At 36.5% G+C, this 24916-nt stretch overlaps 1 protein-coding gene across 1 annotated transcript; it reads right to left on the reverse strand.

The window, feature by feature from the left end:
• Positions 1-1681: 1681 nt before the first annotated feature.
• LOC145997091 (uncharacterized) lies at positions 1682-24588 on the reverse strand. Its single transcript, XM_083133711.1, has 7 exons — positions 24414-24588; positions 17044-17130; positions 12148-12181; positions 7413-7463; positions 5691-5732; positions 3790-3855; positions 1682-1808 (listed from the first exon to the last, which is right to left on the reverse strand). Exons 1-6 carry the CDS (start codon positions 24453-24455, stop codon positions 3794-3796), a joined length of 318 nt encoding a protein of 105 aa, XP_082989837.1. The 5' UTR covers positions 24456-24588; the 3' UTR covers positions 1682-1808; positions 3790-3793.
• Positions 24589-24916: the final 328 nt, after the last annotated feature.

Consider the following 24916-nt stretch of genomic DNA (forward strand, 5'->3'; position numbering starts at 1 on the left):
GCCAACAACAACCAAAGTAGAAACATCTTGCTTATACAAAACAGATGTCATATTCGAGCGTTCATACAGGTAATCCTGAAGTTTATGACACAGAAAACGGATCGATTACAGCGGCGGCTGGTGGCTCTGAAGTTAGGTGAAGGGCTACTAGGAAAAAAAAATGTAAAACATCCTTCTCATATGCGTCTTTCCAATGAGAAACTGTTGTTTCTAACAAACCCCCAGACATGGAGGGAAACTACTCTATGTAATTCTAATTCTAAATAGTAGTACATTACCGTGTAAGAGCCTAATTACATATCGTAAAATGTAACCCATGAATTAACATGCTGAAATACATTTTAACATGAGGTGATGACCACGTGTTCAATTTCACTGTTTTTTTGCTTCACGATCCACATTTGAAAGCCCACTGGCACAGACAAATGAAGGTTATACGCGGTACTACCTGACTTCAAGTGTATACCGCTCGTTTTGCCTGGCAGAGTGTTACTCGCTAGTGACGTCGTGGCGAGCAAAGAGCTCCCAGTTCCGTACGCTATCCAGCGTCGTCCGTGCGAACTATTAGGTGTTAGAGCGAAATCCTCTCGCTGCAGCACTCTAACAAGTACCATTCCAATCTTATTCTCCTGTTTCGTTGTAGTGGAGTATAAGAGTTCCTCGTTTGACAAAATTCGAATGAAATACAGTCATAGTTTTCTCCTCAGGTATCTACCCTCTAACATACTATCACATTTGGGTGATATTGAAGTTTACTAAAATATCCTAGCGAGTGACTACTGCTGTCAGAAACATCCTTTATAAGGTTCATAATTTTGTGTACATAGCTCCAGACTATTATAGAATCAAAACCAAATCCAATATATATTTCTTTAAAATTTCTGTTATAAATTAATAAAAAAATCTTATTCCAGGTGCTATTGTAAGAGATTAAGATGTTCCTTTCCAGGTGGAAACTTATCTTTGAATTCCTTCTGTAAATTTCGTTCCTGTCATCTGTGGCAGATAAAAAGCATTATTGGGATCAATCTCTCTGACACAGGAGATATATATCGTCGCGATTAGCTAAAAGTTGAAGAATAGCGACGTAAAATAACGTAATTAAATCAATCAATCAAACAGGAGACACATTTATATTCAAGAAATTGTTTACAAGTATTTCAATGAGAATTCTATGTTGTTAATATTGTCGGAAACGAGACATTTTGGGAAATATGTTTTACAGTAGTAGCCAGAGAACGAATTTATATGTAAGTGCATAGGCTATTCATATGATGAAAAAATCAATATAATTTTGTATTATCTTTGCGATTCGTGGCATGTAAACTCAAAAAATGCTTTTTAACACATATTTTAGTTAATTTTACATAAAATTTCCATATTTTCAAACGTTTCCCTATATATTTTCCATATTCATTTTCCGTTATTGTGTTAAATACCAAAAATTATCTGTTACTTTTGTACTCTCTGTTTTATTTTAAATCTTGACAATAGACATCTGTTTTTTCTAAGATTTTTGTCAGCAATTCCATTGCCACCTATATCAATACTACCTACATGGAGTACGTGGCTGAATATATATAATCTATTAATAATGTTCTACATGCCTAGATCCTGAGGAAGCACATCTGTTGGAAGCATTACACTAAAGTTATAAATTCTGTAAGCAACAAGAAAAGACTCAGCTCTCTAATATTTATTCACAATCTTACTAAAATACATGACTTTACAGCAGAGCTCTTAAGATGAAAACATTCTTATCGCACTTTCATGTTTTAACTCGGGTGTCGAGTGATTCCGAATGTTACCTGAAAATAAATTGAATGTTATTTTTATTTTCTAAATATTTATTACTACTTTATTTTGTTTATGAAAATTTATTTCGTTCGGCAACATTATGGGAAGCACACTGATTGGGTGTTTTTCGAAACGAATCGGATTTTTGTTTTGTACTCAGAGGCGTACTTTCAAATCCAGTTCGGGAATGGTTTTATTATCTTCTTTAAGGAGTGTTTTAGTCCAGAAATCAACTATTACGTTGTAATTACAGGGTGGCTACACACCTGGAATTCCTTGAATTCCGGGAATTATGCGTGAATTATTGGCGCCGGGAATTATGCGTGAATTCTGCTTGAATTTGAAAAATTGCAATATTTATTAGTAGAGCCCGGACGTTTAGGCACTGAAAAGTAATTAAAAATGGCAGGCAAAAAGGCAACGAAAAATTGAAAAAAAAGTAGTTGAGTTTCAGAAAGAGGCAGTGAAAATTGAAGAAGAGGCATTAAAAATTGAAGAGAAGGACTTAAATTATTCTTAAATCTTTAAAAATGTATTTACAAATAATAATTTGAATAACAAGGGTTATTGAAAAACGAAATCAAATAGAAGAAGAGAAATATAATTTTAAAAAATTAGTATTTTCACAGTATAGCTTTTTTATCGAGAAAAGAAAAGAAAGTTGCGTGGAAAATAAAACAGAATTCTCTCAATCCATTTACTTTGCTAGTGTCCTTTGCAGAACAATCTATCTGAGGGACAGAAGATTATTGCAACATAAGATATCGTGAAGTTAATTAGGTAAATTTCAAATTCTTATACAATTTACAATTTTTCGGAGATTACTATATCCCTTAAAATTTGTGACTTGTGTTTTTCGATGTATTTCTAGTTTGAGTATGCGAAATGCAAACTCTGCACCTTAAATTAAATATGTATATCGTTCAGTGGAATTGCATTTTTGTACACATTAGAATCGCACAGGACCTTTATATTGTTAATATATTTGTGTGTGTGTGTGTATGTGTGAGTGATGAGAGGCGATAATGCGTAAGGTTGAAAGAGAGAAAACATCTGCTTGATACCCTTGAATTTTTGGAAAGTTCTCCTTGAAAACCGGGAATTATGCTTGAATTTTATCATGGTCCTAGATTGGCCACCGTGAATTATGAATATTGCGTTATGAAAATCTTTTGGAAAGATTGGCAATTCATTCCAATTCACATTCACATTCAACAAGACAAATGAATTTGCTCTTATTTCTGGTATGAGAGAGGCGCGTTACGACGCCAGGGGTTCCGGGTTCGAATCCCGACCTTTGTTTTGGGTGTTCTTTTCCTTTCATCAGTTTCATGCTATCATCACTCATCCTCGTAGCCAAAGGTGGCAGAAATGCGATGCTAAATAACACAAATCAAATCAAATGTCCGCTAAGTAGAACGGCGGCCTGCAGAAAATCATTTACAGGGAATGGAATGTATTGCCAACCTCCTTGAAAAATATCTACTCGCATACAAACCTCGACTAAAACGTGTTGGAACAGCAACTGACTGAAAAACTAGTCAAAGGACAACTCAGGAAATCACTTCTGTCCTTCTTGTTATGTCTATTCTCGTTATTATTATTATTATTATTATATACTACTTATTATTCCTTATTGTGCTTTCTCTATGCCCAACTATAACGTCGCTATTAGTATTTAATGTAACTTTCTCTGTATTTATATTATTGTCACTTTTCATTAACCCTTTAATTTTTGTGTATTAACATGTATTCTCTTTTCTTCTCACTTACTTCCTTGTTGACAAGGGTTGGTTGCAAGAGTGTCCTAAAAGCAGAAACGCCCCTGCTTTACTAAAGACGATTACTGTTATTATTATAAATATTTATAGCTATTAACAAAGTAATAATAAGTCAACAAGTCATGGTAATCACAATATTTCTTGTTCGACGATTTTTGGAAGATAACTCTGTAAATATACCCCTTGTATTCTGACTTTGAAATTTACTTACATTTTTATCTGTGAGCATTCAGGTTGTTCCATAGAGCGGCAACATCTTCACTGCTCTTGAAATATACTGTAAGAAATTGAATTGTTCCGAAAATTTAAGAAGTGCAGTTCAAATTGTTTAGAAATAAATGTTCTATGTAGGCCTACGTCTATAACACTGGGGAACAAAAAAAAAAAGATTTTATTTTGCGGCATAAAGTTTAATAACAGTTTTAGCACACAAAACAGCTGTGATTGCCAATTGTATGATTGGTTCAGTTGAATTGACTCCAGTTATAAAAATAAACACACCATGGAAAATGTAGGAGGTAAAATTACTCTACGCTTTTCTCGGTAATATCAAAATTTGATAATGGGCTGAAATTCCCATTAAGAAACTTATTTATTTATTTGTAAATTGTTGCTAGGCAACTTATGAAGCATTGCTAGGCAATATATCAGACACTCAACATAGCTTAAGGAAGAATACCAAAACATAAAAATGGTTTTAGAAAAAAATTGAATATGCTGAACATAAGTGGCTCGTGTGTGTGGATTTCAAGATGGTGAATTTTTTACTAGGACAGCAAAGTGGGTACACAAAGTATCCCTGTTTCCTATGTTTGTGGGATAGTCGTGCTAGAGAAAAGCATTGGACGATAAAAGTTTGGCTCCCAAGGGAAAATATAAGTGGGGAATGCTATCATGAACCGCTGATAGATAGGGACAAAATCATCCTTCCGCCAATGCATATTAAACTTGGGTTGATAAAACAGTTTGTCAAGGCCTTAGATACAAGTGGTGATTGTTTCAAATATATATGACACACTTTTCCAGGACTAAGTATTGAAAAATTGAAGGCAGGAATATTTGATGGACCACCACAATTTCGTACACTTATAAATGATGCCAATTTTACAACTTACATGTCTTACGTCGAATCTGAGGCCTGGCTGAGCTCTGTGTCCGTCGTCAAAAACTTTTTGGGGAATCACAGAGCAGAAAAGTACCCCGATATAGTTGGAAATATGCTGAAAAATTTTGAGAAATTGGGAGCTAATACGAGTGTGAAGATACATTTTCTACATAGCCACATTGACAGATTTCCTGAGAACCTTGGTGATTTTAGTGAAGAACAGGGAGAAAGGTTCCATCAGGATATAAAGATAATGGAAGAAAGGTACCAGGGACGGTGGGATCGCTACATGATGGCCGACTACTGTTGGAGCTTACAGAGGGATTGTCCTAAAAAGCAATACAGCAGGAAATCGTATTGAAAACGTTTCACACAGTTTGTTACTTCATTGTGTACATATTTTCTTAATTATTATGAGCATAGGTCTATATAAATTTATTTTTATAATAATGATTGTAATCACAAAAAGAAATATTAAATTGTTGTTGGAAGTTCATTTATATGTATGTCTTATGTCTCCACCATTTTGGTTTAGTTGCATTTATTTCATAAATTAGAGCCAATTCAGGAAATATATTATTATATCATTATTCAGCAGCATGAAATTGCCCTAAATTAGCTCTCAAACACCGTGCCGCAATTTCACTGTTCCCCAGTGTAATCGATCTTTATCGCAGAAGCCCTATTATCGATTGTTTAAAAAAAAAATAGTAAACACACATTTTATGATACAAGAACGCGTTTTAAAATTGAAATCTTTTCTTCCCGGATTACCCATGCTGAAAGGTAATTCAGAATTTTAATATTCTACGCAAAAATAATTTCACATAATTCCATTTCTTAGTCCTTTATATCATTTGAATTTAGAAATATCGAGTTATATCTGCTGTAACTTGCAGATTCTGAATTCATTATGTTGAATATTTATGTACTTTAAGTAATTAATTCTGATGTAATTATTACATTTTGAAAAATTCTAATCGATTTCAAATAAATGTGAAATGTACCTTTATCCACAGAAGCGCCGTGAACTCCCATTCCACCATTTCCTACAAAATAAAGTATTTACAGTGCAACACTAGTCGAACTTCAAATAATGCCAGAATGTATTCCAAATATTCATGGATAAATATATTAATAAGTATATCCAGATTGTTGAGGTTTTCGGTTATATACGTCATATCTAAGTTCAACACGCTTACAATTAATGGACGTGGTGAGTCTTTTCTATTTCAAAGACAACCAATGATATTAACTAGCTTAGAATATTTTATCCTTAACATCAGTGCGTAATAACCTAACTTGTAGGCCTTTGTGCTATGTTAGTCAATGCGAGGAAAATTTCTACTCGAAAAAATACATCAAGGAATTTTACATTGGGCGAGTATATTCAAATAAATGCTTGAGCCACCTTTAATCTACAAAAATTTCAATGGAAATAATTTAAACAGCTTATGAGGAATAAATTCTACATAGAGTTTATCCGAAGTAGAATTTGCCGATAATGAATTCTTAATTTTACATCGCAATTTCTAATTAACTATAAAAGAGTAGGTCATCACTGATCTATATCAGCATGGAAGACTAGATGTTAGAAAAGCTGAATATATAAGAAATGAATCTAAAGTAAACAGTTGAAATTATAACTAAGAACTTAAAGTTACTCAGGGTGACGAGCGGCTAGCGACAGCTATATCAACTTGGAGATATATGTTAACAACACAAAACCCTCTCACATATTTATCTAATAGCAGAAATAAGCAAACGTAACTCGCCTAACCTATTCACCTGTTAATTTCTACTATTAGATGCATACGTGAGTAGGTTAGACAAGTAAGTTGCTATAGCTGTTGATAGCTACTGATCTCAGGATGATCTCAAAGGTAAGGAAGGGGCAATTGGTGTACATAGTTTTCTTTTTCAGATAGAAAAAAAATATATAATGGAACAAGTTTTCTTAAAAGTATTTAAATAATGTAGTCACTAACTTAAGAAATGTTTCTGTACATTAATCAGATACATTCTACTTGCACCATGAATGCAAACTATATGGAATGGAGGAAAATGAGACAAGTTGATATAAAACATCGTGGAGAGATACGAATATGTAGTATGGATTTGCAAACTTTTAGCAAAAATCAATTCTCTTTCGGTGTGAAATATTAAGAATTTTTAATTTCACACTAGAGTTTGATTTTTTATTTATTTCGGGAATGTTATTGAAAGTAATTATTACTCATCAGTATATTTTAGAGTACTTTCTATGATATCAGTTTTCTGAACCCTTGGTTGTAGTTCTGGATTTGGAAGTTTTACGTAATAATACTTGTCAACGTGAGTAAAAAAAAATGCAGAAGAGATTTGCTCTAGCACTTAATTACCAGCTACAAAAGAGTTGTCACTGCCTTGTATTGATCCAAATGAACACATCATTTCCTGCATGTAAATAGATATGCAAAACGTAGCATTGATTTGGCAATTGTAGCTATAGTAATTTTGATTCACCTAGCAATATAATTCATGTAAGAATCATTATGTTTGTGTGTAATAGGAAAGTAAAGCTTTGATGTACACTTTAATAAACTATTGAATTGACTTTTACATGGTACATATTTTGCACATTGTTATTTTTACACATTTTTTAATAGTGTTGTAATATATTAAAATAAATGACAATACGAAATCAAATAGCAGAAATAAGTGACCATATCAACATTTCTAAAACTTACCATATTCACGGGATGATTTTGGTTTGGAATATTTGTTTTCATAAGTGTACTCTTGAACAGAAAGAAAGAAAGTTAGTTTTTCTAACATATACATTTCATAAAATAGTCTATGTAGGAAAAATATTGGTGAATATATTAATAATTGACACACCTTATAAGTAAAATATATAACTTTAATATAAATATCCTTAGGTTGGTTTACTGAACTCCATATTGATACTGACTTTCAGTTGTTGGTTTGATTCCTGAATTTTATTAATTAATTTAGTTGTAATTAAATAAATTTTATTTCTTTCTCCTATATTAAAAATTGATGTTGAATATCAACAAATATGCATTGACTTTATGTAACATATTGCCTATTATCGTATAACTAACTAACTAACTCTCTAGCCTTCTTAAACCCGAAGGTTCATGGCTGCAGCAACACAGGCCTTCCATCTGTCCCTATCTTGAGCAAGTTCTATATACTCTTTTCCATCCCTACCGATTTCCCTTAGGTCCATCTCAACGTTGTCCCTCCATCTTCGTCTTGGCCTTCCTACAGGTCTCTTACCATCAGGTTTCCCAACAAGAATCCTGTAAACTCCTCTCTCCTCTCCCATTCGTGCCACATGGCCTGCCCACCTAAGTCTTCTTGATTTAATTATTCTAATAATATCTGGACATGAATACAAATTATGTAGTTCTAAATTATGTAACCTTCTCCACTCACCTGTCTCCTCATCCCTTTTAGGTCCAAAGATTTTCCTAAGGATCTTATTTTCAAATACTCTCAATTTATGTTCCTCTTTCAATGTAAGGGACCAAGTGTCACATCCATATAATAATACAGGCAAAATTACTGTTTTGTATATTTTAACTTTTAGTTTCTTAGATATTAAACGAGAAGACAAAAGTTTATGAAGAGAGAAGTAACATGCATTTCCTGAATTAAGCCTACTTTTTATTTCCTCTTTAATATAATTTTCATTTGTTAATATTACTCCTAACTATTTGAATTTGGAAACTGGTTCAAACGAGTTGTTATCAATAATTAGATTTTGATTATTACCTAACACTTGGTTTCGGCCTGTAAGCATATATTTAGTTTTCTCTTTGTTAACTTCCAAACCTATCTCTTTAGCAGTTTTGAAAAATATTTTAGCATTATTCTTAATTGTATTCACATCATCCCCCAGTAAGTCTACATCATCTGCATATGCTAACAACTGAGTCACACCATTTAATTTTAGTCCTTCTTTAGTTTCTTTTACCTTCCTAACAGCATATTCTAAGGCAAAATTAAAGAGCAATGGAGATAATGCATCTCCTTGTTTTAACCCATCATGAATTGTAAATTTGTCAGACATATTAATACCCACACGAATTTTACTTTCTGTTTCACTGGTGCATACTTTTATCATACTAACAAGCTTCTTAGGTATTCCAAACTCTACTAATATATTATATAGTTTATCTCTTTTGACCGAATCATATGCTTTTTTGAAATCAATGAATAGCTGATGGACATTTTGATTATATTCCCACTTTTTTTCAAGTGTCTGTCTGATGTGAAAAATTTGATCTGTAGTTGATCTGTTACGTTTAAATCCACATTGATAATCACCTATAATTTCATTAGCATATGGGGTTAGTCTTGTTAAAAGAATGTTAGATAATATTTTATATGTTGTTGAGAGTAGAGAAATTCCACGGTAATTATTGCAGTTCATTTTATCACCTTTTTTAAACACAGGAACAATTATGGATTCTTTCCACTGTTGAGGGATTTCTTCTTTATTCCATATTAAACAAATTAATTTATGAATTTGACATATTAATGAATTTCCACCATATTTAATTAACTCAGCTGGTATTAAATCAATGCCAGGTGCTTTGCTATTCTTTAGCGTTTTAATAGCATCTTTAACTTCAGTCAAGTTAGGTTCTGGAACTAAAGGTTCTGCTGTGTGGACTTCATTCACTACTGATTTATCTCCTACGTGGACATTTAAAAGGTCATTAAAGTAGTTCTTCCATCTATTTAGAATATCGCTTGGGTCAGCTAGAAAATCACCGTCTTTATCTTTTATCAAGTTTACTTTAGGTTGCCACCCCTTTCTAAACTCATTTACACCTTTATATAAATCTCTGATATTTTTATTTTTGCTGTTTGTTTCAATTTGCCTATTATCGTATACTTCAAGGAAATACTGTTCAAATGCAACATTTCAAGTGCACGAGCTAATTCTGCCCCCTGCCCTCAAAACCCAACTTCGATCATGTCCCGAAAGTTAAGCCCCAGGTTCGAAAATAAGATAGTGAACACAGGTACAATAAACTACACACGGAACCCTACGGACGAACTTTTTCTTGGACATTCCCCGCCCCTTCTCTCTTCCTAGCACGTGTTTGCATCGAGGGGCAGGAACTAGCAGGCTGTTCTGTTCACCTCCCCTCCCTCAATCGCGAAAATGCAACAAACGAACACGTCTTTGGAAGACAATCTGGATGGTAAGAGAAAGGATAGGAAATAATAGCATCGCATTCCCTATACTCTCAGTACATGTTCATTATTTTCTCTTCAAGTATTAACGGCTTTCCATTCTAACAAGAACGCTGTTATTTGGGGGGAGTCGCAAAAGTAAGAGCCCATAACGTCCCATACTGCCCTCTTAAGTTGGGATAACCTATATCTTAGCACTCGTCGCATTTGGATTGAGCAAACAATAACATAGAAGGAGTTACTAGATAATAGTAATTTCTCTCGTCGTAAAAGTGGATTAGGGACACGGTTTGCCGTAGTAATCTTTAACTTCGCCAACAGTACATATATATAATCACATGTTGTGGACTACTTTGAACAATATATTGACACATAAATATGTGTAAACAGTTTCGTGTAAATTTACTTAAAATTAAACTTAAAATTAAGATAGGCAGGAAGGATGTTCATTTTGTTGTTGTTAAAATAAATCTTGCATTTTCAAATTTTCCTTCCCATTCGAAAAACTTCTTGGATATTTCAAAATATGAAACGTTACATCAGCTTAGAATTCCTTCTAGAGCATTGACGTGAATTTTCACGTAATTTTCTTTCACTGTTGTCTAGATATTATCAATAGTTTAATAGACTTATGTAATCACAAAACTATTGATAATATCTAGACAACAGTGAAAGAAAACTACATGAAAATTCACGTCAATGCTCTAGAAGGAATTCTCAGGTGATGTAATGTTTCATATTTTGAAATATCCAAGAAGTTTTTCGAATGGGAAGGAACATTTGAAAAAAAATGGCCCATTTGCATGCCAAAGGTCCAGCCGAGCCTTAATATTAGTGCGGTTGGAAAGCAAGAAAAAATAAAAGAATATTTCACTTCCGGCGGAGAACGTGTCCTTTGTGGGGCGGGTCCTCACTTGTCCAGAGTATCTCCAAAAATGGGACTAAAGATTGGATATCGATATCGACGCCCTCCGTTGGGTGTGTGCCAGAGGCGTCTGGAGGAGAAGCAGCGTGGTGACGGAAGATTGCAACCCGTAACACACGAATCATTACATTTTTAATATAGTATCTTTTTTCCTGCTGGTTTTAGTTCACTCCACTGCTCCCTTCCTTTTGATGAACGGTACCAGATGTCTTTCCTTATTCATTGAAACACACAACTTACTCGATACGGCGACGTCTGCGTAAACCCCCACCATCTTAATCGTCATTATTGTTGGCATTTCCGGTTTGCGCTAACAGAAGATGTTGTCTCAGCGCAAATATGTTTTAGTGGTGATCTACCCTGATTAGAAGAGAAAAATTAAGACCCCTTTCGTTTCGAAATTTTATCCTTTGTTCATAGCACTATGACCTCTATTTCACATAACATTAGCCACAATTACAGGTTTTGTAGTTGTGTGTTTGTGGGTATGTGCGCGTGTGTGTTACTGTACACACACACACACACACACACACACACTTCTTACTTTGCCTCTAATGTTGCGTCATCATTCTCAATTTACCGAGTACAGTACGGTGTTGCGAAAATGTAAATGCAAACGAAGCATGTGGCAACAAGGCAATGTCAGTTCTCATTGAGGCTCGTACCAGCGAACAGCCTCAACGGCGAATGCTACGTTGAAAATTCAAGTACATTATATTGAAAACCTCATATTTCTAACAACTTTCCACTCTTTCCATTTTTCGCCATCTGCACTACTAACGCAGTTTTCAAATGGTGTCGAGACTTTTGAAACACCCTGTACATATACAAATTGTCGAAAATTGAACTATTATTATTATTTCATGGGCTTAGTCTGACACTATTTTCGAGGCTACTGTTGAGTTCTGGCACATCCAAAACATAAGGTTTGATCCAAAACATGATCAAATAGCTGAAAGGGATATTATCAGACTTTTCGCGGCCATATTGGCCGCCATATCTAATATTATTTGATAAAGTGGGTCATTTTTATTTCTTATTATCATAATGCAGTTATAAAGTGCAAATTAGGTGAAAATAAGATGTCATGAATTATAAATAACTGCAATAAACTAACAGGTTTCAGGTTTAGAATCTTCGTCATGACCGCCATTTTGAAGACGCCATTACAGACAAACGAGGGCTTAAAAATTTGGGGTCTGGGGCGTTTTAGGTTCTGGAATTAATGTAGTATCCACCCTCCAAAGGAAACGTTCTCGCCGGAAGTGAAATGTTTTCCGACTTTCCGTTTAAGTTGTAACTTTAAATTGGAAATTACTAACCAACTTCTTCGTCAGTGGTAAACCAGCTACGAAACTGTAAAATAATATAAGTTATTATTACATTACATTCTCATATAAAAATGAATTAAAAAGTTAATAAAATAAACGTCAAGTCGAACGAAATCAATAAAAGAACTGAGAATACAGGAGCGACTATCGGAAAACAGAAAATAATGAGGTGATCTAATTTTTTCTTTACAAAGTGTACAATGCGGACGAAACCGGAGTGGGTGGCGTCTCATAAACAATCAAAGTGATTGTTTTTTCTTCTGAAGCGTAGTTATGGCATTGCTTTGTGGTGCCAAGAATCCTGGCATTGTATTCCCAGGAAAACAAAACATTAGTAAGAACGTTCGTTCTACTTTCCAACAGAATTGCATGATTACTCCGATTTTGATGTCGATTAGAACACTTCGACCCTAGAGTAAAGAGAATTGTCGATGTCGGTCTGTGTAAAAACCAATATTTGTGCGCTTTCAAGAATTACCTGAATGGAGTACCGTATTGCACGATTGAGCAAATGGACTTTTCTTGAAAGCCAAGGACATTAACATATTATTATTCAGGATATGTTATGATTTTAATAGGACGGTGGCAGCTTTCACGGTGGGCAACAAAATACGTTTATGAAATTCGGATGATCGTTGAATTACACTCGGAGTAGGGAATATGTGGAGCAAGTATAACGACTTTGTCAGTATAATTCAAACTCAGTATCAGCACAATAGGTAGCTATGGTGCTATATTGAAAAGGAAATTTAAATTTACATATACTGATAACTTTATAATTATTATATTGATAAAAATAAAAAATAAAAACTAGAAACAACAAAAATTACAACAGCATCAAATTATGAATATGTTTACAAGAACATTTATAAGATATCAATGCTATACATAAAAAAAATATATCTTTGTTATCTCCTTCCAGGATAAAGCAAGTCTTTGTATCTACAATTCTTAGCTTCAGTTTTCGAAATTCATCATCTGATCAAATCACCACCAAACGTAGAACATATAAGTGTCACTCTATGCGACCTTCCTCAAAGCACTCATTTGAGGAACTGTAACTTTACAAGCCTGCCCCATTAAGGAAGATGAAAACAGATACCTATTCACTGCTTCCAATTCGACATGGCATCTATTATACATATCAGTGTCATTCCACAACTTTCGAATCTTTACAAGATTATATCATATTCAAAGTTCATTCGAGTCATAAAAGGCTTCTATATAACTTAAACATCCAAGTTATTATAACATTGCCCAGTTTAATGCTTTAAAAGCAACAATTATTGTACAAATATATCACCATTCCATATTGCTAAATCTGTACTTATCTTTTTCCCATCCTCAGATCCCCTTTTTTAAAGTCACAGACCACTAGTATTAGAGCAACTAGTTCAAGCCAGATTTTTTAGTATGAGTTATCTTCAATTGTTTTTGTTTTATATTTTTGTCCATAAGTGCTTAACATCTTGAATGTTTGTGTAGTAAATGTACATATTTGCTCTGTTACAGCTATTTTACTATGTATATCACAATATACTTATCTAATGATTACAATTACCATTTTTTGAATGTTGATACAAAATACCAAGTATGACATCATATTATACATTGAACAATTTTAAAGAATTGACCTTTGTATATAAACCTTGATGCCAATGCAAATGTACATCATTTCAATAAATTTAATTATAAATTTGAATGTATCATATCTTTCTTGTCTGAAAGAACACATATGATATAAAATATTTGTTTTTCATTTTGTCAGTCAAAAATAACTTTTATGAATATGAATTCAACATATTGCACAATTTGATAATTTTGTCATTATATACAAATTGGCTTTTTTAAACATCATATTTAATAAAATTAGTTTAAATAATAATTTCAGACATTTAATTGCATTATATGAATAAATTTTGAGTAATCATATGACTAAATTATTATAAATATTGCACAAATGTGGAACTTTGTACTTAGCCTAACTATTTTCAGATGTTGTTATGACAGTGTATTATTTTTATTGTCATACAAGGCTGCGCATAATGGTAGAGAAGGGGAGAATGCGAGTGGGCGGAGAGAAGCAGTGCAAACGTCTGATAGCTGCAGCTACGTTTTCCCCTCCATGCACTCACTTCCCCTCTCACGCGTTCATTGGTCGATTTCTCTGCAGTCACTACTTGCACAGAGACGTGTTTTCGTTCCCTTGCTTCATACATTCCCGGGACCGAATGTAGGTAGCAAGCACACATTTCCGAGAAAATTTAAAGGAAAGATTAAACGTAAATAAACAATTGACAAGAAACGATTTGATGTAAACTCTAAAAGACACAATTCGATGATTATATGGAAGAAAAAGAAACTTTTGAGGGTTGGGTAACCTATTCTACACCCTCTAATTTTGATTTTTTTTTATTATGAAGGTTATGTGATCCTATTTGTGAATAAAAAGAATTGGAGCGCGGAAAGAAGTATTTACGACTGTACAGCCGTTTAAAGTTGCGATTTTGTCGTTTGAAATTGTTGAGTCAAAATTTCCCACCGATTTCGGGTTCCGCCCCTGGGGTAATTGACTTACCGCCCCCTACCGCTACCGCGGCTCCGCCTCCGCTACGCTCCGGCTACCCGCCTTTATCTATAGAGTCCCTTTTAAAGGCATGTTAGAAGTCACTTGCCCCCAACACTGTTTCTCACTGTTTTCCGCATTGACACATGAAAATACAAAAAATGAAGGCTAAAATTAAACCGAAGGCCAGGTATTGAATTGTGGGTCGAAGTTCAATTTGTAAGTCCAAAAATGAAGTAACTCCTACGTTGAAAGTCCTTGTTGTCCTTTTCCACAGAATACCAACCTCCACTCCCTTCCCATCATAAAAATTAGATGTCGCAAATTATCCCATCCCACAAGTCATTTAGAAAAAAAACCCTCCCCTTTACGACATGCAGTTGCCAAAAAAAAATATATTATTTCCAATTTCTGAAGTCGCATAAATGAAATCGAATGTCTGAAATGTCCAATCCGCCAATATATCACACAAATAACATATCGCAATCGCAAATGTTCCTATTGCACAAGTCAATCATAAGAAGAAAAAGAAAAAAAATCAGACGTGAGCCTGTGACATAGATCGATGATCCGAAATCTTCAGACTTGCGCCTGTGACATGAATGCATCATTCGCCATCATAAAGTTCTGAAAGACCTTTTTGACGTTACGCAAGGATTTTTAATTTCATAAAGAACGTAAGTTTCGTAGCACGTAGATCTGAAAAATTACTTTCCGCGCTATTTAGAAACATCGTTTATTATGAAGAACTAATTTTTGTAACGAGAATATTTGAAATGTGCGAAAAATCGAGGGTGTAGAAAAGGGTAGCGGAGCCAATATTGATATTATTAGTAGATTTCCTACCAAACTATTGCAAGTTAGATATGAAACTTTGGTTTCTTGTTGTATTGTATCTATAATTTGTATATTACATTGCATTTGAAGCAATTTTTAGAAACCATATTCATGCAAATTGTATAGGTATTCCAGGATCGTTTTATACTGATATAAACCTGAAATTTTATATGGCGGTGATGAAATCAATTAATTACAATTAACGGGTACAAGGACGTAGTTTTACAATATTACACAAGCATTAACTTCCGAAATTAATATGCTACTTAAACTATTCCTTGACATCAAAACACAACTCGTAATTGTTGCTATTATGCTATTAATAGAATCGTTAACAATTAAAGCACCAACTGTCAATTGGAATTATACTAATTGTTCAAGCTATCATCGCCTGTCTAACTACTAGGGCTCAAGCATAAGTCATGGAACTATATTTTCCCTCAAAGTTAAACGGTGGTCATGGACGTCACGAAGAGTGGGGGAAAGGAGGGCCACGCCCCCCTTCCCCCGGAAAATGAAATTCCACCAAAAATTATTAATATCACACATATAGTTTCATTTCAGCCACAATAATATGTGTTAATTATTGCTTGAACATGATAAATTCAAATTGAAGTAATGTTTTTTTCAGGGAACAACACTATTCTGGAGGAAAATGTGTCTTGTTTACCACCACCCCCTGGTAAAATCCTGCGAACGCCCATGACGGTGGTACAACAATATGATAATATGTTCCTGAGAGCATGACACCCGTAGTATCTGGACAGGTCACTAGATGGCAGTGTGATGAACGATTATTGTACCGAGCGCAGTGTTAATTCTTTGTTGAGTCAACAGCGTACTGGAGAGAGATGCCACGCAGCGACGGAGTTTAGGGGGACGAGGGGGGCAATTGCCCGACACTTTTTTCCACTTTTGACTCCGCACTGTGCTAAATCTTATCTACCAAGCGAAAGTACCCCCCCAAGATTTGGCACCTTGCCCCGCAGTTTTGAAACTCAATCGCCGCCAATGATGCCAGGAATGTCATGGGGTGCTGGTGGAAACTGTGAGGAATAATGTACTATTGTTGTATGCGCCTCTTTGTTCCCGTAATGCTAATGTATGCTTTCAGACTTGCAAACACATGTGGCTCGATGCTATCTATAAGGATGTTTTGCTCGCTTCCCTGTCCTTCACATAGTACACATCATCTACATTCTTCATACATTCCACCTTGCAATACACTGTCCCCGCCCATTTGTATATTTCAGATTTTCATGCCGCTTCAGCATTCTCGCGAGAAAATAAATTGTTGCCATGACTCATGCGCCAACCCTTGTACATCAACAATTTAAAAAAATATATATACATTATTTTACTAAGTACTATTTTGGGGATGGTTTCATTAAGTTGAACATCAATAATTTGGCCGCTGTTTTATCAAAACAAACAAAGAGACTATGTTAAGATCAGTAAACGCGCCAATATAGCAAAGAACGTACCCAGTCAATCGTATTACGACTCCAGTCTGATAGTGCAGTTCTCGCTCTGTTGAAAGTTCTCCCAATCCAGCTAGCTCGAACTTCAAACTGAAAAGAAACGAACATTCTACACGTACACAAAGATAATAACGTGCAGTAAAGATAGAGAACAATAATTACCACTCTTCATTGAGTTCATACTGAATATACTATTTTGAACTTTGACTCCAAAATTGAGTACTTTGGAGCTGCGTATTTCGCTTTGCAGTTACTTCATATTAGAATTACTGTCGTTCGTTACTCGCTAGTTTGAACAGTGTATGTTTATTCGGACATTCAGCAAGGCGTTCCGGTGGAGGCACTGCACATTGATTAGGGCTGCATATTAAACTGTAGAACCAGTGACACCAACTTATACGGGTCTGTGGGGCTTCACCCTACCCAATAATATGCCTGTTATTTTTCGAGGGAGAATCAAATGAAAAACCTTAAGGAGTCCGACAAAAATTACAGAACAGACTGTAAACAGCTCAAAATTTACAGGAGGTATCGACTGTTATATACAAAACGACCACGGCTGCAACACTGATCAAGTGAGCTTCACACCATTTTTGTCATTTTAAAGGTGCCGGATCCTGCATGCCTATGCACCAGCGAAGAGCAGTGGTTTATTGGCCTCTGGAAGCCTAAAATGTATAGGCATTCTACGGCAAATGAAAATTTAATGTCTCCATGCTTGCTTACCACACCAATAAGTTTACAAATAAAGAAGGAAGTTCGACAATGGCCCCAGTCCGCACGGAAAGACCTTCGCAGTGGCGCTCATAGATTCCAAATATTCTTCCTCTTGAGGCATACAGGCACTATACTAACTCAGACTTGAAAATATATCTAGATCAGCAATGGGTCTGTGCTAAAATGCAGCAAACGTGTGCAACTTTACATGCAGAAATCTACTAGATAAAAAAACAAAAGCAAATTAAGGTTTCCATTTGACTGTCCCACGAATTTTATTACGTGGCCGCGGTGGCTCAGTCAGTCTGGCGAGAGCCGCGATACAAGGAAGTTGTGCGATCGCTCGCTCGTACAACTCCCGATGACGCGTACGCGTAGCCCGTGCTTTACGTAAGTGTCTTGTGGAAGTTTAATACATAGACGTCAAATGGCGATTAAAAGGGTCAACACACTGATAATAAATTTCAGCAATATCAGAGACAAACCCACGTCGACGGGATTACACCAATGGATAAACGACACATTGAAACTAACAACGGATCAGGTCGTGAGTATCGAGTTAGATCACTTTAGAAAATGTTTGTGTCTGAAGCTAGTTTCGAAGCTTCTGTGTGAACGGTTGTTGATTCAATCGAATGGATGTTTTGTGTATAATGATTCGGAAGGTACCCATGAGGTTTTGATGACATGAGCAGACAGTGTAACAGTAATAGTTCGACTTCATGTGATCCCAAGTGAATTAGACGATGACCCGATACGAGTAGTTTTGAGCCAATATGGAACCATATATACATTCTTAGATGAGAAGTATAATGAAGATCATAAGATCATATGTATCCAGTACGTACGTTCAGAAAAATTGTAAAGATAACCTTGATCCGTTCAATACCTTCTTACGTGTCTATAAGTGGAGGGAGGTATTGGGTCACACATAATGGTCAAACTAAGACTTGTTCGGCGTGCGATTCCCAGGAACACTTCTTCAATCAATGCCCCAATCGTATGCAGGAAAAGTCCGACCCATCCCGTATAACCTGAACAGCACAGAAGAAGTGTGTGGTACTCTCAGGTGTAACGACCAAGCAACAAAATGAACCAATTGCATTTGTCAGTGATGAGACAATACAGGGTGTTCCACAAATGTTGACCAGAAAGGAACAAATCGCTCCAAATGATGAAAGTACTGACGAATTTATGGAGAGTTCAGAGTCCACCAAAGACGAGGATACCAGTTTGATGATAACCAACACTTCTAAGCAAATAGAACCAAGGGAAACACTCGAGAATTCACCGACACCAGATGAAGGTTCATTGCAGATGACTACCAGGGACCAATCTCCAGCACGTTCAGCGGTGCAGATCGCATCATCACCCACAGTGGGGAGGCAGAGACGGAGGAGGAATCGTCGCATCGAATCGGTAAATGGCCCTCCAGCAAAGAAACCAAGTGAACAACGTTCCCCGTCGCATGTGAGAGTTAAACTGGCCCAAATTGTACCCCAAAAATCTGGAAACACCCTTTGCTCATGATGACAAACATGTGAAGAATGGCTCTACAGAAAGTCTGTAAGTACTTTTGTTTTATAACAGTTGATATAAAATATGTTATTAATTAGATGTGTTCATGTTCCCTTCTCACACCCCCTCTTGTTGATATTAAGTGTAAGAGAAGATTTTCTTGAGTTAAGAGATCTATTTAATAGAAATTATAGTAACGGGTACCTTTTGGTGTGTTTTTCTATTACTTGTCACGAATAAGCTAAATTTGCATGTCATAAACGATATGGCGCAAGATTGAGTATTTCATTTAGCTACGATTAATATAAATAAATTTACTTCGACAGTAAAAATTAAGGCCTTCAAAGATTACTTAAAAACTTATGATTTGGACATCGTATGTATACAGGAAGTCGGTTTAGAAAACATTGTGGTCGGAATAGACTATGTAGTTTATAATAATATTAACCCTCAATTCACAGGGACAGCAATACTTGTTAAGAGAACTATCCCTGTCTCAAAGGTATTATATCACCCATCAGGGAGGATTACATGTGTGTTTGTGGGATCGGTGGATATGTAATGTATATGCACCCTCGGGTACTGCAGCAATAAGGAGCGCGCAGACTTTTTTAATACACCTGTAGCGACAGCATTAGGGGGAAATCTCCAACACTTGATCCGTGGGGGTGACTTTAATTGTACCTTGCGGAAAGAAGACCAAACCCCGGATTTAAACTCTGCCACAGTTTGCAAGCTCTAGTGAATGGGTTTAAGTTAAGTGATGTATGGGAGAAAAAACACCTCACGAACCAGGCTTCACATATACAAGGGTTGGAACTTAAACAGTGGCAACACTGCTGTGGAGACACTATGCAATGCAATGTAGTAGTGGCGCTGATAGCACACGTTGTTGACATACCTACCTTACCTCCGAGCAAATGGACTCGCCCGTCATACGTCACAGGCAGGCGCACAAGCGAGGGAAACACAGTCACTTGTGAGCGAGCGGTCTAACGTGAAGGTCACTATGTTTTCCAAACAGGAACAACGGAGTTGGATCAAGATTGAATGTGCCAGAGGTTGTACAGCACGACAGTGTCATCAAGGGCTTCAAGAGGCGTGCGGGGAATCGGCATTGCCGTACAGAACAGTGGCACGGTGGGTAAAAGCCTTCAACGAAGGTCGGCAAACGTGAGCTCGCCCACGAAACCGGATTAGCGCACACGACTGTGCTTCGCATCCTAAAGGAACACCTGGGCATGCGCAAAATTGCATCACGATGGGTTCCACATGAGTTGACGGAAATTCAGAAATGGATGCGTTACGACGCTGCTCAGACGCACTTGGAGCGCTATGAGCGCGAAGGTGAGGCTTTCTTACGCCGTATTGTAACACTGGATGAGACATGGGCCAGATCTTACGAGCCAACACTGAAACGCCAATCCAACGAATGGCGTCATTATGGGTCGCCGCGAAAGTCGAAAGTGCGTCAGAGCCCGTGTGGTGAAAGTTATGGTGATTCTCGTGTACGACTGTGATGGTGTTATCCTAACGCATTACGTTCTTCCTCCACGGCAGACTGTCAATGCCCAGTATTACTGTTCATTTTTGGAGCATCAACTGCGACCAGCTTTGCAAAAGAAGCGGCGACACTTTCTGCGCAACCCACCCATCATTTTGCATGACAATGCACGGACGCATACAGCGCAAGCTGTGGATGCTCTGTTCGGTCGATGGGACTGGGAAGTACTGTACCATCCACCATACTCCCCGGACTTAAGTCCTTGTGACTTTGATTTGATTCCGAAGATGAAGGAACCACTTCGTGGCATTCGCTTCAGAACTGTTCCAGAGATTCAACAGGCAGTAGACCGCTCCATTCGCACCATCAACAGAACAGGCTCTGCTAACGGTATACTACGCCTTCCACATCGCTGGCAACGGGTTCTACACAACGCTGGTGACTACTTTGAAGGACAGTAACAGGTACAAACATGTAACTCTTGTGTATCGGTTGTGCATAAATAGTTGCCACTATTTAAGTTCCAACCCTCGTATAAGAACCGACTCGGCAAGTAGACTAGATCGATTTTACGTAACCAGCAGTTTATTTTTACAGACTAGGAGAATAACTGTACAACCAACATGTTTTAGTGATCACCATGGAGTAAACATGGACATTCAGTTAAATATAGCTCACGTTAGGTAAGGTCGAGGATACTGACGTTTCAATATACAACTATTGCAAGATTCCACATTCCGTTTAAGAATTTGAACAACGGTGGAAGAAATGGGAATCCATGAGTTTGCGTCAGAAATATTTGATTCAGTGGTGGGACTCTTTCCTCAAACCGTCCATAAAATATTTTTGTCAACAATACAGTAAACAACGAATGTCTGACTTCTACATATACCGATATCTCGTCAATCACTTTTCCAGTAAATTTGGGGCCCAGGCTACCACAGAACCACCAGATCTGTCGATTCTCGCCAATTACATTCCGAAGATAACAAAGGAAGACAACAAGACGCTGGAGCAACCCTTTACAATGGACGAAGTAAAGCAAGCGGAAATGACAGGAAAAATAATAAAGCGGGTGGAATTGATGGCCTTCCCATGGAACGTTTTCAAACATTTTGGCGCCTGATGAAAGACGTAATGACAAGATGGGTAAACGACGTATTTCGGCGTCAACGGATGGGTCCCTCAAGCTTGTTAGGAGTTATGGTATTGGTATCGAAACCTGGCCGCTGTCAATCTGCACAACATTACCGGCCAATAACGTTGTTATGTGTAGACTACAAAATTTACGCACGCCTTCTTACTAGTCGTTTGCAGCTATATACAGATAACATAATTGGTAAACAACAACATGTATTTGAAACCAAAGAAAGAATATTTGAATTATTAACTACCTTGAGAGAAATAGTAACACAAGGTAAAAATGACTCTACAATGGCAATTTTAGCATTAGATTTTGCAAGTGCATTTTATTCCATAAAACATGATTATTTATTTGCATTATCACGCAAAATTGGACTAGGAGACAAAATTATCGAGGCGATCCAAGGTCTCTATTTCCAAGAAAGAGCAAAACTTAACCTAAATGGAACGCTGACGAAACAGTTTCCCTTGCAACGAAGCCTCCGACAGGGATGTCCATTCTCAATTCTCGCCTTTTGTTTAGCGATAACACCTATCATAAACTGGCTACAGGTTCAGGTAAAAGGAATAGAACTATATTCTCAAACACATCGAATCCTTGCATATGCAGACGATGTGACAATAATACTTCAAGATGAACATGATATATCAGTACAAGAAATAACGGGCTTGACAATGAATCACAAAAAAATCGAAAATTCTACAACTGGGAAAGGACCCAGTACATTGTTATAGATCCTCTGTGTATGAAAATGTAAAGAACGTGACAATATTAGGGATAGTTTTTGGCACCACCTTAACAGAAACCAAAGTAAAAACATATAATCAAGTGGTGACACGCCTCCGACATGCAACTTTTCTAGATCGGCGACGGGAATTATCAATAGTAGCCAGAGTAACCTACGTTAACCTTTTTCATATCTCTAAAGTGTGGTATGTAGTGCTAGTCTTAGAACTCCCCAACCCAAAAGCTGCGGAAATACGTCGTATAGCAACACAGTTTATTTGGCAAGAACATGTATTACGGGTCGCGTATGAGACACTGTGTCTAACTGAACGAGTTGGAGAACTTAACCTGATGAATGTTGAAATAAAAGCACAGTCACTTCTAATACACCGAAACATAAAACAATTATTGAGTACAACACTGAACCTGACAGGACATGTGCTACATGCTTACTTAAGAGATGTAGAACCTACAGCCCCTGTCTCAGTGCCTAAATTAAGCAGTACTCTCAAGTATTTTCAAACGACGATGGTGGAATTTACGTATTTACTCATAGCATGCCCGCAATTACAAAGTGAAACAATTACGGGCAAATTCATATATCGAATGCAGTTACAAAGACGACGATCAAATGGTCAAACGCATGGCGTAATGTAACTGCACGAGACATTCCTGCACCTGTGCGATCTATGTGGTATCTAGCAGTGCCTGATAAAGTCTTGACAAACCGGATGGCGCTCCGGCTACAATTGGAAGGGAACGACGAGTGCGGACTTTGCAGTCAAAGTGATACTTTGAAACATAGACTCAGTACGTGCTCCGAAATACGTGATGATTGGCAATACCTTTGCCAAATACTAGGAAAAATGTGCCGACCTCCTGCCAACAACTTTACAGCAGACCACATCCTACTTCCAGACTTTAATTTTTATCCAGGAACCAAATTACAGGCTGTGCAGTGGATCATAGCTCAGTATGTGTATTATGCCTTAAAGAAGAAACCAGCCAAATGCGAAGAATCATTACAGAATTATGTACAAAACGAATACTTACAACTGAACAATTACAAGAGAAGTTTCTATGCAAACTTTTTACAAAATGTACTAATGTCAAAATAGCGCAATTTTGATAAGATTGTATCTTAATAATTATTGATTAATGTACTTCATAATGTAATCTCTTATGTAAAACTATACATTGAAAACTATTGTATTATTCACTATATACCAATTTGTAATATCTCTTAATTACTTGTGTAAAGTTTTGATTATTGGTATAGTGTAAATGTAAATTATATAGAAATAAAAAAAAAGTCGGAAACACGTCTGACTACCATGCTAAAGGTCCCGGGTTCGATCCCCGGCCGGTTCAAATCCGGGAACTTTTCTAACGTTGAAAGCGGCCCCGGCGCCCACCCAGCGTCGAATGACATGGGTACCTGAGGGAAACCCTGGTGGATAAAGGCGGTCAGGGGCGTGATGCTGATCACATCACCCCCACTCACGACCTGATCACGAAAGTGTGGGGCGTTACCCTCACACCCCCTATAAGCCTTCATGGCGTGGTGCTAAGCACAGGGGAGCATTTTACTTTACATTTTATTCGTATTTTATTAAGAATCATAAATATTACAATTTCTAAGACCTTTTCAAACAGTTCTAATTATCTTTAGATTACTTCTCGAACACTTTTCAGTCAGTTATTTTAAACTGATAATCCGATAATTCAATTTAAAGTTAGGAAGTCAAAATATGTGATTCATACCTGTATGCTTGCTAACACAAGCAACAATAGCAGCAGCTTCATGGCTGAACTTGGGAATGGTGTTATTGATTCAAATGAACTGGAGATATTAATCTTTGGTTATGTTGAAGCGGGTTTCTTATCACTTAATCAGTTCCGGCCATTCGGTCTGGTAAAGATTCCACAATGCTATGACTTCATATTTCCACACTTATCAACGAATTTTTATATTTGCATCGAACGTGAAGTCATATTGAAATAAATTTTCCTTTTGCAAGAAATGTTTCGGTGGGAAATATATCTACTATATTTATTGCGTTACTGTATCTAATTTTCCAGCACAAAAAGTCTTGTTTTTAAATTCATGAATGCTTTATAGCGACTTAAGAACAAGAAAATTGAATGACAGTGAAGAAAATATCAAATTGTAACTGATATCCTTTTCTTGAGATGTGCCTAATATTTCCAATGCTCGATATGGTTGTGTTTATAAAAGTCATTTTAGAACACTAATTTACGGTCTG

The sequence above is a fragment of the Lepisma saccharinum genome, chromosome 13 (genome assembly GCF_977018435.1).
Source record: "Lepisma saccharinum chromosome 13, izLepSacc3.1, whole genome shotgun sequence".
In the NCBI taxonomy this organism is placed as follows: Eukaryota; Metazoa; Arthropoda; class Insecta; order Zygentoma; family Lepismatidae; genus Lepisma; species Lepisma saccharinum.